The sequence below is a fragment of the Sciurus carolinensis genome, chromosome 8 (genome assembly GCF_902686445.1).
Source record: "Sciurus carolinensis chromosome 8, mSciCar1.2, whole genome shotgun sequence".
NCBI classification, from domain to species: Eukaryota; Metazoa; Chordata; class Mammalia; order Rodentia; family Sciuridae; genus Sciurus; species Sciurus carolinensis.
Window position 1 is genome coordinate 35,513,392 of NC_062220.1, and position 16,474 is coordinate 35,529,865.

Genomic DNA, 16,474 nt, shown 5'->3' on the forward strand with positions numbered 1-16,474 from the left:
CCCACTCATTGTTCCTGCAAGACACTCTAGTTTTATTAATATGCTTGTAGTTCTCTGAAACTAAGTGGTTTCATGTTCTGTTTCCATTCGTACAGTTTCCTTGGTCCAGAATATGCTTCCTATCTTGGACTCACCCTCTAAAGTGTCCAGTTTTGGAGACAGCTCCCCTGAACTACACAGACAGGCTAAAAGCTACTGGATTTCTGCAGAGTATATCTAGCTTCATGCTTGCCAAATCATTTTGAAATAGGACCTTAATGTACATTTTCCCCCAAATAAGTCTATAAGTCCCTGGACAGAAGGGATGATAATGCTTTCATTTTGTGTCCACCCTGCTCCCACCATAGTGAACAGAGTCTGATATGAGGTAACCACACAAGTAATATTTGTCGGATCACTTTTCAACCCCATCATTATTTCTTGAGCATGGAACAAATATGCACACAATCTAAACTTTCAGGATCTTATGCCATCTGGTTTCTTCCAGCTACCATATTTATAAATGAACATCTTTATAATTTTCTCTTATAGCCAGTTTTGTCAACATCAAAATTCACATTGATTATGAAAAAAAAAAATTCAACATCTTTAACAATCATGAAAATGCAATCAAAACTACATAAGATTTCATTTCACTCCAGTTAAAATGGCAATCGTCAAGAATATGAATGATAATAAATGCTGGTAAGGATGTGGGAGAAAAGGAACACTTACACATTGTTGGCAGATTGTAAATTAGTACCACTACTATGAAAATCAGTGAGAGTGTTCCTCAAAAGACTAGGAATGAAGCCACCATATGACTCAGCTATATTACTCCTCAATACATATCCAAAATAATTAAAGTCAAATACACTATAATGATACATGCATACCCATGTTTATAGCAATGCAATTCACAATAGCCAAGTTATAGAAATAGTCTATGTGCCCACCACCAGGTGAATGGATGAAGAAAATGTGGTATATAAATACTACGGAGTTTTATTCAACCATAAAGAAAAATGAAGTTATGTCATTTGCAGGAAAATTGATGGAATTTGATAGCATTATGTTAAGCAAAATAATCCAGACTCAGTAAGTCAAGGATCATGTTTTCTCTCATACTTGGAAGCTAGAGAAAAAAAGGGGAAAGTGAGGTTGAGAGAACTCATGAAATTAAAGGGGAGACTAGTACAGTAGAGAAAGGGAACCAGGAAGAGGGAGGAGGAAAGGAAAAGGAGAAGTACTGGGGAATGAAATCCACCAAATTATGTCATGTACATGAATGGGTATGTCACAATGAATCCTGCTATTCTGTATAATTATAATGTACCAAAAAAATAAATTTTGAAATTTCTTATTGATGACTTTTCATCATTAGACTTCTTGGTTCTCCTTTACCGTAAGGATCTAATCTCCATCTTATCTCCATAACAGTCACTCACTGTGCAACTGCCCCTCCCTCATGCTGTGTAACAGTATTCTCTAACTCAAAGGGAAATGGCAATTTAATATTTACTAAATGGACTATAGCCAGATGCTGTGTTAGACACTATATATCTATATTTCATTTAATCTTAATAATTCAAGAACATTTATTCATCAATCTCCCATTTCTTTACATCCAACCATCTTTCTCTCTATTTTATTGGTAGCGCTAATATTTTTAACCCATTACATCCCAAGTTTTCAATTCTGCAAACCTTAAGTCCCAAGTTTTCAATTCAATTGCCAATTTTGAAATAATTGCTCAATTTAAGCTTTTACATACATTATATATCTTGGACAATGGGGTAAAATGGATTAAGCAAAAATCCTTTTGTGACCACAAATTTCATTCTTTCAACCTTGCAATTCCATGGAGAATCAGTCTGTCAGAGGAAATTAGCTTTTTGTCTCCATCTGGAGGTTATTCCTTACTACAGGCAGACGCAAATGGAGTCCACGGAGTCCATGTTTTTCATTTTATTACTACAAAAATTCCTCTTTCATCTTCTGTTAGGGCATTAATCAGATTCTTTATTGTATGTTTCTCTCTCTCCTACGAGTTCATGAACCCCTGAAGTAAATGGATCATGTTCTATTCATATTCATATTCATCTCCAGCTCCTGCTACACTGTATAAAGTATAGCAAGTTTTAATAAGTGTTTGCTAAATGCAACTCACTGCCTTCCTCTACTTCAAAAGTTTATATATATATATAAAAAAAAAAAAGAAAGAAAAAGAAAAAAAGAAAAAAGGGGCTGGGGAGATAGCTCAGTCGGTAGAGTGCTTGCCTTGCAAGCACAAGGCCCTTGGTTCAATCCCCAGCACCACAAAAAAAAAAAAAAAAAAAAAAAAAAAAAAAAGTTCATATAGACACAAAAGATCTATTGTACAGTTACATTAACATATGAAATATTAAGAACAGACAAATTGATAGAGACAGAGATTAGATTAATGGTTGCCCAGGATGGAAGGAGGGAAAGTTAGGCACAAGAAATGTGAATTAATTAGTAATGGATAAAGGGTTTCTTTTAGGGAAGTGCGGTAGTTGTATACCTGTGAATATGCTAAAAAGAAAAAAAAAAATTAAGGTTGACCATGCACTTAGAACAAAAAAAGGAATAATATGTTCTGTTGTTTCTTCTCCTTTTCATTATTTTCAACTGCTTTACTGAGGTATAATTCACATACCACACGTTCCTTCCTTATTAATACAGGACACTATACTATAAACATTTCAAAAAATAGACTGTTGTATTCAATTTGGTATCCAGGACCTACCACAATATTCAAAGTTAGCAAATGCTCACTCCATGGATGAGAGACCCATAGCTCTGAATTTATTACTGGTAATATGCCTAAGCTATATTTGGGTTAAATATACTTTGTTTACTTGCTCAGCTGAAACCATGATTTATAAAATCATTTCTGTGGTAAAACTGATATTCAAAGCAAAAAGTAAAGTCTACCAGAAGTCTTTTCTACTCATAAATAAACAAAGGACCACCACTCCAACATTCCTGCTACCCCCCAGACAAATATCTATGTTCTTTAAAAACACTTCGATTTTTATTAAGAAGTCCAGAATATTCTAACCTCTAGGCTGTGAAAAACTATTCCTGAAAGAAGGACTTTTGAGGAATGATGGACATCTTCATCAAGACAAATTTAATACTTTTATAGGATAGCTTTTCTTTTAATTAATTTCTCAGAGTAGACAGAAAATAAGAGAATGAGGATTTTACTGAATGAAAACTACTGTTGAATGAGTCAGTGCATCCATGGACAGCCCTTTGCACCAGTTCACAGCTCTATCTTATCCATGGTGCACCCTTTTCCATTTTTTATATACCGTATTTTAAGCTTCATTTTAGCCTCCCTGCAATTTTCATAAAAGGTGATATAAAGGAATCCATTAGTATCAAATGTCATCTACCAAAGGTACTGATTATTTCATTAAAAATTTTCACTGGTACATTATATTTATACATTGTAGTGGAATTCATTGTGCCATGTTTGTACATGTACTCTTCAAATAATATGCCAATAAACCTCATAATAATATATTCTCTAACCTAATGTTAACATCAATAATTATTGAACCCACCATCATACAATTTCAAGATTATATCCTGGCTTCACTTGGAATACTTTAGGTGATTTCCAAATAATTAGCCCACTCCTCAATTCCTAGGACATGAAACAACAGCATCATCTGTACTTTGTTTCAGAGAATTGCAGTCATAAGAGATTACATGGTTAAATGCTCAAGGTCAAAGATAAGAAAAAAAATTAAGATAATTTTAGTGGGGTGAGGTGGTGCACACCTGTAATCCCAGTGGCTTGGGAGTCTGAGACAGGAGGATCACAAGTTCAAAGCCAGCCTCAGCAACTTAGAAAGGCCCTAAGCAACTCAATGAGACCCTGTCTCTAAATAAAATATAAAAAAGGTCTTGGGATGTGGTTCAGTGGTTAAGCGCCTCTGGGTTTAATCCCTGGTACCATAAAAAAAGATAATTTTATCTCTGATTCTTTACTAGCAAATTGGTATTCATTCCATTAGACGATAGTATTATTAAAGTTGTTAAAATCCTCTTACATAAGGACTGGGGAGATAGCTCAGCTGGTAGAGTGCTTGCCTTGTAAGCACAAGGACATGTGTTCGATCCCCAGTATTGCAAAAAAAAATCCTCTTACGTAAATTTGGAGTAAAAACACATGCCATATAAATGTACACTGAAGATATTTGTCTCACTGATCCAGAAAGTAACTTCCATCTATTTTATGTATTTACAAGCTTCTTCAGGCAGAGCTCATGTGTTTTATTGACTGCTTCTCCCACAGTGACTTACTCCTAGACAAAAACTTTAATGTATATAAAATGACTGAATAGATAAAGACAGAAAGAATTTGGGTAGTTTGAAGGTTTAAAATGCACAATTGGCCATTTTTCATGTAAGTGCTTACCTCTTCTAGTTGGCATGCTTTGATGACACTCCTGTATCTATATTCATCATAGGAAACACCGAAGACGATGTTTTCTTTGATGGTGCCAGGCATGATCCAGGAAAACTGAGAGCAGAATGAAATTCTTCCACTGTGCTTAATTGTACCCTCTGAAGGCTCCAGTTCTCCCAAAATCATCATAAGAAGTGAAGTCTGGAAATAAAAATCGTTGTTATTAAGTTACTTAATCAAATAATTCTCAGCATTCACTCACTTTCAAGGATCATCCTAAACAGAAGTATCTATTCTGATTTTTAAAGATCCTAACACATTTGATTCAAAATGTTCTAAATACTTCCTATTTCAGGTAATCTGCTATGAACAAAAGATACAAAGGAATAAAAGAAACAATGACAACACACAGTGTCAGTGCAGGAGGACTATCAAAGAACGATCAGTGAACAAAGATGTGAACTAAAATTAAAACTGATGGGAAAATTAGAATTGAATAACAGAAGTCAAGTATCTTATATGCCATAACAATAAGATCAGTTATAAGTAAAAATCAAATAAGAAAAATAAAGGAAATAGGGAATATAAATAGGGCAAAGGAAAAATGGGGTATAGAGGAAATTTTCCAATTACCTTATCAAGAAAAGTTGCCAGTCAAAGACTGTCACTTAAAGTTAACAATTGAAGTCACAAAGCATATTTATCAATACAAAAACAAATGTTAAGATAATACTGTTCACTATCAAGTCAAAGTAAAGAATGTAGCAGAGGGGAAAAAAAAACACTGATTTTTATCAGACCTCATCTGAGTGAGGTAAGGACATAGAATAAAAGTTTAACTAAAGTAATTCTCTCTCTCCTCTCTCTCTCTCTCTCTCTCTCTCTCTCTCTCTCTCTCTCTGGAACAGGTATTGAATCCAGGGTTTCTAACCACTGAGCAACATCTACAGCTCCTTTTCATAATTTATATTTTGAGATAGGGTCTCACTAAGTTGCTAAGGGTCTTGCTAAGTTGCTGAGGCTGGCTTTGAAATCAAAGTCCTCCTGCCTCAGCTTCCCAGTTGCTGAGAATACAGGTATAAGCCACCATGCCCAGCTATGAAGTTATTCTTATAAATATAACTGGTAGAACAAATATATAGATTTTCTTTAAAAATCATAATATTGCCATCCACTGGTATCCTTTAGAGATCAGTTCACTAAATCCCTGAAAATAATAAAGTCCACAGACACTTAGGTCCCTTTTATAAAAGTGTAGTATTTGCATGTAATTTACACACATTCTCCCATATACCTTAAAATCATTTCCAGTTTAAAGTAAATTCCATGGAAGTAGTTGTTATACTTACTATTTAGGGGATGACAAGAAAATGTTTGTATATGTTCAGTACAGACACAATTATTTTCTTTTAATGTCTTTGTAGTTGGTTGAATCCAAGGGTACAGAATCCATGGATATGGATGACTGTGTATGTATGTATATTCAATTATATTTTCATTCAATTTCATATCTCCTAAAATTTCAAAAGGCTGATAAACCCTTTGCAGATTTATTTTTTGTTTAAAAAGTACAAAGATAAGAGCTAATAGCTTCCTCTACACATAGGATGTCCAATTACAAGGTCAAGCTAAAACTCAGTACCAGAGTTGAGCAAGGACACATGACATTAACAACAGGGTGTCAGGGGTTGTCAACAAGGCCAAAAGATTGCTTCAGTTATGGTTGAGAAAACAGAAGGACTAAAATCCCCAGACCCTAGAAAGTACAGCCAAAGGCAGTGGTGGTACAGACTACTACACCAGCGAAGTCTCCAAGTACAGGACACCTCATGTGGATTGGAATAACAACAAAAAAATATTTTCCTAAAGATGTTCAATTAAAATTGTGAAATGCACCCATTGTGTGGTAAGCACTATGATGATCCTTGGGCTAAAAAAATGAAGAAGTCATGGTTCCTTTTCAGTCTGGATAATTATAATAAAGAAGTGATAAAATTCAACATGAATATATTGTTTAATCAATAAAATATTATCTTAATTTGCTGAAACTTTGGAAAATTCAGAAATGTAAAATGAATCCCGATCTCAAATTGATACCTGCTTTTCTTCCCACTATTTGGTTATTGAAAGCAATACTGTGAAGTCAATCTGGTTTGCTGTTTTTAGTGTCTTTCCAGAGATGGTTTTATGAGTATATAATCAATATATATTTTTTATTGTTTCCCATCTTTCTTTTCATATAAAAAGTAGCATAATACATATGTAGTTTCATTCCTTGCTTTTCTCAATTATACATCCTGGGGAACTTTTCATATTTGAAACATCAAGAATGTTCACATACATACAAAGTGCTCTGGTCAAAAGAACTTCATGTAAAATCTCTACAAATATGCCAGGATATACATACAAGTGGAAGAATGATTAGGTTATTTTTAAGACTTTTGGTACAAATAACCAAATTAAGTAGGATACAATTTAACTCAAAATGTTAATATTTTCAGTTATTCAATCTTAATTTTTATCTAAATCTTTTGTCCAAATGATAAGGTATCACAGTCCTAAAAGTACAAAAAGGCAGCCTCCTAGGTGGGGTTGGCAAACTATTTCTGAGAAGTGTGCAATTACTCCTAGGAGACCATTAGCTTCCTCAGCTGCCTTCATAACTGCTCCCCGTAAGATGCAGCTGCAGCTCCAGCCAGTAATTATCTGCTCATCAATTTTTAAAGGAACTGCCTGAAATTTATTTGCTGCTAAGTCTTGCAATTTACAATTCCAAAGCTATTTTTGTACCCCTTTCATGGAATTGATCTTCAAAACATAAACAATTAATTTTTAAAATACTATGAAACACATTCCATCCTCTCACAAGCAAACATCCTTGTTTAGATCATCTCTAACCTAGTATCTGCTTCTCCTATGGCGTCAATTTAACAGTGAAAATTGAGTAATATTATATGAGAAATAGAAGGAAAAAAATAACACTCTGAAGTGTGTTTTAAAAGAATAAAATGCACAACTATAGCTACATGATTTAAAAGGCCTGTGTCACATGTAGGGAAACAACTGTAGAGAAATAAGCAAATGTATTACTAGCACTGAGGACACTACACACATTGACAAGAAGTCTTCTGTGGATTTTCCCCCCAAGTCTCAGACTGAATTCTCCAAAATTCTATCAACAAAATGGGGACCTTTTTAAAAATTATGTGGTTACCGAAGTCAAATTTAAGTCATGATTTTCTTGCACCAGTTCCTAAAAACTGATAAAAATAGATGGTTCATTTGTTCAATAAAATTATCAAAACCTGCTGTGTGCATTGAACCCTATGCAAAATTTAAAAAATGTAGAAAAAAGTCACTGGGAAACATAAGAGGAAATTAAAAGCTAGAAGAAATTATCAGTGAAACAATTTATATTATAAGAGACACTATACCCAAGTATTCTGATTCCTTTTAAGAATTTCTACAAAATATCTTCTTACACTAGAGACAAACTAGAAAAAAGTAAAAAGAAGAAATGTATGCCAAATTAAGTTGTTAATATTGAGGAATAAAAGAGTCTACCTTGCCTGCTCCAGTAGATCCAGCAACTGCCAACAATTGTCCTTTTTCTATCTTGAAGTTGATGTCTTTCAACACAGGGGCACCAAGAAGGGAGAAGTTACTGAAGAAGAGGCTGTTGTCACCATTGGAAATTTTTCTATTGTTATTATTTAGTTTTGCTTTCTCAAATAATTCCCCAAAGCCCTGTTTTAAAAACCAAAGATAAAAGAGAGGTTTTTTTAGGTACTTTCAATAGATAATCGGTTTATGTATGAGTAGTTTGAAAATCACATGGCACAAAATCCATTTCAAAGTATACATTATTACTTTATAGTACATAATTGCAGAGCACTTGATTTCAAGAGTATATGATTCCAAACATCTGAAAATTATAAGCACAGTATTTAACTGAAACAAAATTGTCCTTTCTCAGAACTTTGCCTATTATCAAACTTAAAATGCCAATTTAAATTAATTAAAGACTGAGTATAAATAGACACACATCCCTTCTCCTTTAGGCTGGGTACATACAAGTTACTATTCAATCCTCACCGTAATATATGGAGTAGATTTTATAATCTTCCTCTTTCAAAGCTGGAGGCACTGAATCAGAAAGGTTAAATGACCCAAGTCACATAACCATACAACTCAAATCTGACTTCTATCACACTAGTAGCTCCCTCCTCTAAGAAGCTCAAAGGATTTCTTAATTATGTTGACTATAAATGTGATGAGATTGACATGTGACTCAAATGAATTCATTTAAACAAGGGAGCTGGGAACAAGGAATTTCCTTTTGAAATGCCTTGCCTCTCTATTGCCCCCATGGAAACTTTGGGGTAGTGGTCTTCAAATCTACATAAACAGACGTACAGATTGATCAGGAGAAAGCTGGAGCACCTGGTTTCAAGGTAATCTGTGTTCAGATCTTCAACATCAAAGGCACTCCTTCATAAAATTAAAATTTGCCTGCTGTTATTTCTTCTAAGCCACTTCCATCTCACAATTGTCCTTCCCTCCTTATTCAGAAGCAACAGTTTTCTCATTAAGTAAGTGTGTACTAGTCTTGCTATGTTGGACTCTTTAGAGCATAAAATCCTCTGGGACTTAAAAAAATAAGGGAACCAAAAGGGACGGGTTTTCTCCTGAAAGAGGGTCGCATAAAAGTAAAACTAGAAATATCAAAGGAGGCAGCATTTTATTTCATTCAGATTTCAAACTTAAGGCAATCAGTGTGTCTCATCTCAGAATCAAATTGCAGAAATGAATAGGGCATAAGGCATCTTAACTAATTGATTAATTATTAAATTTTAATAGCATTTAATGCAGATTATTAACTATCTGTTGTTTCAAGTGACATTGTTTTGGATAAAAAGCAAGTCATATTTGCTAACTGGCTTGATAATTTCATAAATTTATTTATTTTCCACAAATTGAACACCCTGAAAGTGCAACATTAAAGTTTTGACAAAAATCTATTTAACATATTTAGAAAATATACAATAAACAGGAATAACACACTTTGCCACCATGTATGTATTTTGAAACACTTGCAAGTCAACTTAAAAACTCATCAGAAGTGTACAGTTTTCAACATTCTTTTAGGGTACACATAAGCAATGAAGCTCAAAGACTACTACACTTCTTGTTTTGATATAAGTGGCTAATATCCCTCTCAGCACACAATTAAAAGCAGAGCTTTTATGGAGTGGGCAGTGAAGTCTTTGAAAAGGAGACAAAGATGTTTGTTATTCTCTTACTCATTCGTTTATCTAATAGATATCTATTGAACGCCACCTCTGCATTACAGTCCACTTCAAAAATCCTACACAGGAGAATGATACATAAATAGATATTAATATTGCGGTGTGTGTGGTGCTAATTAAAAAGCACATCAAGTCCCACGGGAGTACATCTGAGAGCACAAACAACTCAACCTTGACCAAGTAAATGACATATGCACTAGCTATGAAAGATGGAAGTGGAATTATGCAAGACCAAGAAAAGGTTAGAGGTGTTCCCGGAAGACAGATCTGCACACACAAAGATTTAGGCTTAAAAAACCAAAATATGCCTATTAATAATGAGTGACTGGGTTACTCAAAAAGGTGTTAATGAGCTTTAGGTAGCTATGCTTAGAAGCAGGACTTCATCTAATAAGGACTTGGATCAATGGAAGATTGCTGTTACTAATGACTCTTATTTTGATCACGGAAGGCACTTATTTCAGGAAATTTAGAAAACAGGAAAGCAGAAAATAGAAATCACCTGTCATTGTACCACTGAGAAATAATCACATTTAACATCTCAGTTGATAACCCTCTACTCTTTTACAAACATAAATATGGTATTTACTTACATGTAAAAGCCTATACATTATTTTCAGAACATTCATAAAAATTATATGTAAGGCTTGTGACCTATTTTATGACATCATAAATCATAAATATTTTCACATAGCATTGTCTTTTTAACATCATTTCTAATTGTAGGAAAGTATCACAGAATATAAACTATAAAAACTTCTCTATTTGATGGTTTCTCTTTTAATTCAATCAATAAAAATGTATGCATGTGTTTTGGTATATCTTGAGACATATATTGTTTTTATTGTTTAGCATAAATTCCCACAAGTGAAATTTCCAGGGCTAAATGAATGTAAAATTCCAAGTCTTTCGAAAAGTAGTTCCACATTTTTCCTCAACAACATATGAGAGTGTTAGTTTTCAGGCACCCTTACCAACACTTGCAGTTTGCTTTGGTTTTGTCTTTTGTGTGTGTGTGTGTGTATTTTACATGTGAGAATAGAATCTCTCTATTGATCTTACATTTATTTGGTTTCTAGTATGACTGCACATTTTCTATGTTTAGGGGGCCCCTGTGGTTGGGAGGGAATGGTTATACAATACTCTGTCTTTATTCCAGCCTTTCTCTCATCTTCTCAACTAGATGAGTAAAGTCTGAAAAGCCATGATAGTCTTAAACATGACAGAGCCATGACAGTTTCTGTTTCCTGAGTTGTTGAAAACACTAAATGAGGGGACGTGTTTGAAAGTATTTTGTATACAGTAAAGCAACAGTCACTCCTCTTCTCTCTCTCTCTCTCTTTTTTTTTTTTTAAGTGTCGGCATGATGAGTGAAGAAGGGCTTTGGAGTCAGAGAAGCTGAGGCTGACATTTGAGCTGTGTGCTAGCTAATTGAGCAACCTTGTTCTAACTATTCAAACTCTCTAAACCTTGACTTCCTTATACATGAAAAGAAATTTTTCCTATTCACAAGTTTTGAGCGAGGAAGGAGTCATCTATAACTCATCAGGACTTACCTCTCAGGTGATGCCTTCAGGGGAGATGAAGAATACACTGGAACAGTGTTTCTGAAGCTTGGGGAGTGGTGAATGTCAAGTGCATGAGGAACATTCAGGAAATTTGGAAACACATGTATGAAGTTCAGGAAAGAACCGGAGGCAAAAGATTTGAATTTGAGCATCATCAGCACATTGATCTCAGTAAAACCTCGGTGAGGTCACCTACAGAGGCGACGAAATGCCTGAAGATGTTTGTTGGGGTGGGGGCACCAGTGGCTCATCACCACTGACGTGACAGGCAGGGCAGACTTAAACGTCATGATCTTAGGCTAAAATAATGTGGATAAAGTGGCTCACTAAAGCTAAATTAAGTCATAAATTCCAGAAGAAAAGGACAGTTGTAACAGATCAGTGAGAGCACAATCCAGATTGCATGGGGAGAAGTCCACAGTGAGGCAGTGAGAACAGGTTTGACAGCAAAGAGAAGAAAAGTGATAATGTTGGGAAATGAGGTTGGGTGGGCAAAGTTCAAGGAAAAAAGTGTTTTAACTGAAAATATTTAAATGTGAAGAGTCAGATGAGAAAAGATGTTGAAACTTTTAAAGAGATTAATTGCAGGTCTTCTGAGAAGCTGAAGGAAGATATAATAGTTCAGACAAGGGCAGAAGGAAGCACACATCTTTCTCTTAGACAAAAAATAAGGAGGAAAAGATAATTAGGAGATTCAAGAGAGAAGTTGGAAGCACTCATACGTGATAATGGTCTCTATTTTCTCTATGTAGTTTAGAAGGGAAGGCCATCTACTGGGAGTGGGTGCATCCTGAGAGAGGTTGGAGGTTTCAGAAAAGTAATAAAATTCTGGAATATCTTTTAGGGAAATTATAAAGGAAATTAACTAAAGACTTTTCCAAGAAGGATGACGGGCACAATTGGGGTTGAATCAATAAATGTATAAAACTTGCAATTGATTAGAGTGTATGATTTTCCCAGATTACACTTCCTTCTCCAAAGCTGATAAAGTGGGTGTTTTGCATTAAGAAAAAAAAAATCAGCAAAAACAAAAGGGAATTGAGATTCTAGGTGGGAGAAGCACCAAAATGATTGGTCTTAGAATAAGCAGAGGATAAGCCAAGAGGTGTCCAAAGAGAGAACTAGAATAAATATAAACTGATGAAACTGAAAGGCCATAAAGGTAGGCTTAAGAGACTGACAGAGCCAAAGGGCTGGGAATTCTGGGCTGAGAATCAGACCTCAGAATGTGACATTTCTAAAGCTGCATAAATCTGAGTGCTAACAAAGTTCAGGATATGTTGAAGAGAGAAAGTTTTTGAGGAAGTCATATAATTTCTAAGGACAGTATTGAAAGGATCATCCATGTGGATGCTGAAATCTCTGACTTGAAGGCAGAGACTTAACAAGCACCAGCATCCTAAGAAATGCCATCAAGGAGTGTCAGGGGCTTGACTGGTGACAAAACTGGAGGGAAAGACATAGCCAATGACTCAGTGAAAGAGCTCTAGTCTGACATTTGGGTCCCAAATCTACTTTCAGTCCTTGTCAGTTGTGTAAGCTGAGGCAAGACCTTTAACTTTCACTCTCCATTTTCTTATCAGTGAAACGGAAATATTTATATTATTTAGGTCATGGGAATGTTATGAGGTGCTTTAGTTTGGACCTTATATCCCTTCTCCATCCCCCTCCAAGGCCTAAGTGTTAAAGGCTTGGTCCTCAGACTATGATACTACTGGGAGGATGTTGAACCTTTAAGAGGTAGGACTTAGTTGGAGGAAATTAGGATATAGTGAGTATGCCCTTGAAGGGAACATTGGGACCTGGGTCTCTACCTCTCTTTCTGTTTCCCAGCTGCCAAGAGGTGAACAAGTCTCCTCTGCCATCTGTTCCCACCATGAAGTACTGCCTCACCACAGGCCCAAAAGCAATGGGTCAACCAACCATGGACTGCAACTTCTGAAATTGGGAGCCAGAATAAACCTTGCTTCTTTCTAAGTTGATTATCTTGGGTATTTCTTCACAGTAATGGAATGCTAACTAACCAAAATAAATTAAAGAAAGCAAAACATATGCTTATTCTGACACCTGGCACTGAGTGAGGGCTCAAGCATGCTACTTCTTTTATTAGATGGAGAAAGAAAGGAAAGGAGGATTTTTAGACCAGAGTACGAAAACAATAATCAGAAAGAAGTAGGGAAAATATCAAACTTCATATTTTCCCTTCATGTTTAGAAGGGCATTTGAAATTCCTAAATGCAAAGAACTAAAATAAATCTGAGCAACATTCTTTTCCACAAAACAATTTTGCTAGGCAGATAAAAAATTATTTTCTTATCCACATCTTTTTTAAAATTGAAGTAAAATGTACCCCAATGATAAATTTACAATATTGTGAGAGACTTAGAAACAGGACATCAGTTTTATAATCCCTATCTTTATTCAACAGACATAAGTGATAAATAAGAACTCAATAGATATTCTCAGTAATCAAATATTGCTTCTTAAATGCTACAATTACATTTTTCTGAGAAATATGAATTTTTACAGTGAATGAAATAAGTCAAAATAGTAAAAAACAAATTAGTATATCTTTCCTGCTTCTTTTTGTCAACTGGTATATATAAACACATTGAACTACAACTTGAAATTAGGGAAGTCAATGTTCATTGAGGAACCAATGCATGCCTGTTTAACAAATACTTGACATAAAACATCTCAGTTTGCCCTTCAAAACAAATTTTCAAGGTAGGTATTAACATTCTTCATTTTACTAACAGAGAACCAGAGGCTCCTCAAAGTTAAAGTAATTTGATTTAGACTACATGGAAGTAAATGAGAGCCAGAATTCAAACCCAGTCTCAAAGCCTTTAATATTTGTATAAGTTCCTGGTCTTAGGTGAAACACATCACTTGGCTTAAAAAGAAATAAAGAGGTTTTTCTACTACATCTAATATTCCTGGGTTCTGCTTTTTACTTTATAAAACAAGTGGAGTGGTCCCTCCTTCCAGTTCTATCAATTATATCATCATTGTGACCTTACTTTCTATCAGGATGAAGAGTAGACTGTCAAAGAAAAACATGGGTTTAGAGTTTTTTCTATAGAAAATGATTTTTAAGAATTCTTACTTCCTCCCAGAAGGCAGTTACATTCTCCATCACTACTTCTGTAGTTGTTAAATTATATTCCAGTGTCTTATACTCTTGCTTTTGTAAGAAATCCTATTTGCGAAAGAGAGCAAACACATAGTGTAGTTATTATATCTATGTTACTCTCTAATAGTGCTGCATCTTATACATTGATTTTTAACAATTAAAAAGTATTTCTTAATAAAAGCAATTTTATAATGGTGTACTAAACTTAAAGCACCAGAATTCATCATATTTGAAACTCTCTTTACATATGTGACACTTCATGCAACTGTCTTTATAATTTTATTTTAACATACAGTTGATTCTTCCTCATACTATTACATGTTTACTTTAGTTATAAATTTATAAAGCAACTCTGAATTACCCACCTTTGTGCCTTTGTTCAACAACAGGACAGAGAAAAAACAAATATCTATGTCTTTACAACATTCCTCATGAGAGGGAGTGTTAGCATCAATTCTCTGGGTTAAGTAAAGGTATAAAGATTTGATGTAACTGGTTTTAAGATAGCAAACCTTAAAGAGTTTAAACCTTAAAGAGTTAAAAGAAGGGTTCTATTGAAAATTCAAAACCAATAAGGAGGCCAAGCATGAGGAGGACTTAACTCCCTGGATCCTAAATTCTTCACCACTTGAGTCATGAAAGTATCTGTTCTTTACCTAGTTTTCTCCCTTTCCTCTCTGTTTTCCTCTTTTTCTCTCTTTTGATATCTCTCATTTTCTCCCAGTTTTGTTTTCCAGATCTGTTTATCACAGATCTCAAACTCACTCTCAGAGATCAGACAGGTAACAAAATTAGTAAGGAACTGATAGAGATTGTGATGAATAGGTAGGTGCTCTGTGCTGGCGATAGCTTGTGAGGAACGAGGACCCAGATCACAAGATTTTCCAAGTCTTCAATGAGAGGCTGAACATGACTGTCGTGGGAGTTGGGAGTGCATGTATACATGAGAGACAGACAAAGAGACATCTCCCAATTTCTAATTGCTGATAGCTATTTCAAATTTTAAAAATGTGAAGTCCAACTAAACAGGTCTAAGAGCCAAAATTAGGTCCAACGGGCCACCATTTGCAACCTCTGATCGGCATTAAATAATGGTAGCACTACCTGAAAGTGGAGTTCACCCTTCAACCTGCCCTTCTATTTCTGTTATAAGGATTTATTTCATGGGTTAAATAAATATATTTTAAAGGTAAAAAGGATTTTTATCTGCTTATTAACATAAGCTTATTCAATTGGCTCTCTATAAATTTAGTCTCATCACCTAAATATTTTACTTTTCACAGCTGCCAACTACATCAACATTGCAGGGATTTTAAGGTAATTAACATGGAATGAAATACCATTCTCATCCATTACACTGCTCTTGGAAATGCAAGGAAAAGTTTAAGGTGAACATTTCTGGTATTAGCTAGAAATTTTATAACTTCTTAGTGAAGGAAATTTCTTTTTCAATCTTTTTGCACTGTTACAAAGCTTATTAAGAACAGATATATTCATCGATCACTTGGATGAAATTTGCCAGATTACAAAAATGATTAAATTCCTTTGACTTATGAGAATATCACGGGTTTTCATTTTATTTCACTAAACTTTCACTACAAGGGCTCGTTACATGTATGTCAAGAGAAGAAATACCATACATTACATAGGTCCCAGACCAAACATTTATCTCTAGAAAGTTTACTTGCTAGAAAAATCCTGAAAGGTTTCAAAGTCACACTATATGAGACACAGTTATGATAAATTACCTGTATTTTGTTTATTGCTCCAAGAGAGTCGTACCATGTTTGCACCGCCCACGGGAATTGCCGTGTGACTGCCATGCGCAGAACAATGCAGAATGAGATGGTTGTGAATATTTTTCGAAGGATGATTCCATTGATAAGTGCGTAGGGAAGCACAGATAAAGACACCACAAAGAATCCTGAGAAGAAGAAGGCTGAGCTGTTGAAGTATCTCACATAGGCTGCCTTCCGGGTCAGTTTCAGTTCTGTCCTATAAAATAATAATGAGATTCAGAATGTTATTTTATATT

At 34.8% G+C, this 16,474-nt stretch overlaps 1 protein-coding gene across 3 annotated transcripts in view; it reads right to left on the reverse strand.

The window, feature by feature from the left end:
* Window positions 1-16,474, reverse strand: part of Cftr (CF transmembrane conductance regulator) — a 155,688-nt gene that overhangs the window by 88,203 nt on the left and 51,011 nt on the right. For all 3 annotated transcript variants that reach the window (XM_047562587.1, XM_047562589.1, XM_047562590.1), the window contains exons 8-11: window positions 16,188-16,434; window positions 14,413-14,505; window positions 7,991-8,173; window positions 4,436-4,627 (exon numbers count right to left, since the gene is read on the reverse strand). In XM_047562587.1, coding sequence (XP_047418543.1) covers window positions 4,436-4,627; window positions 7,991-8,173; window positions 14,413-14,505; window positions 16,188-16,434 — 715 coding nt within the window. The remainder of the gene's footprint in view (window positions 1-4,435; window positions 4,628-7,990; window positions 8,174-14,412; window positions 14,506-16,187; window positions 16,435-16,474) is intronic.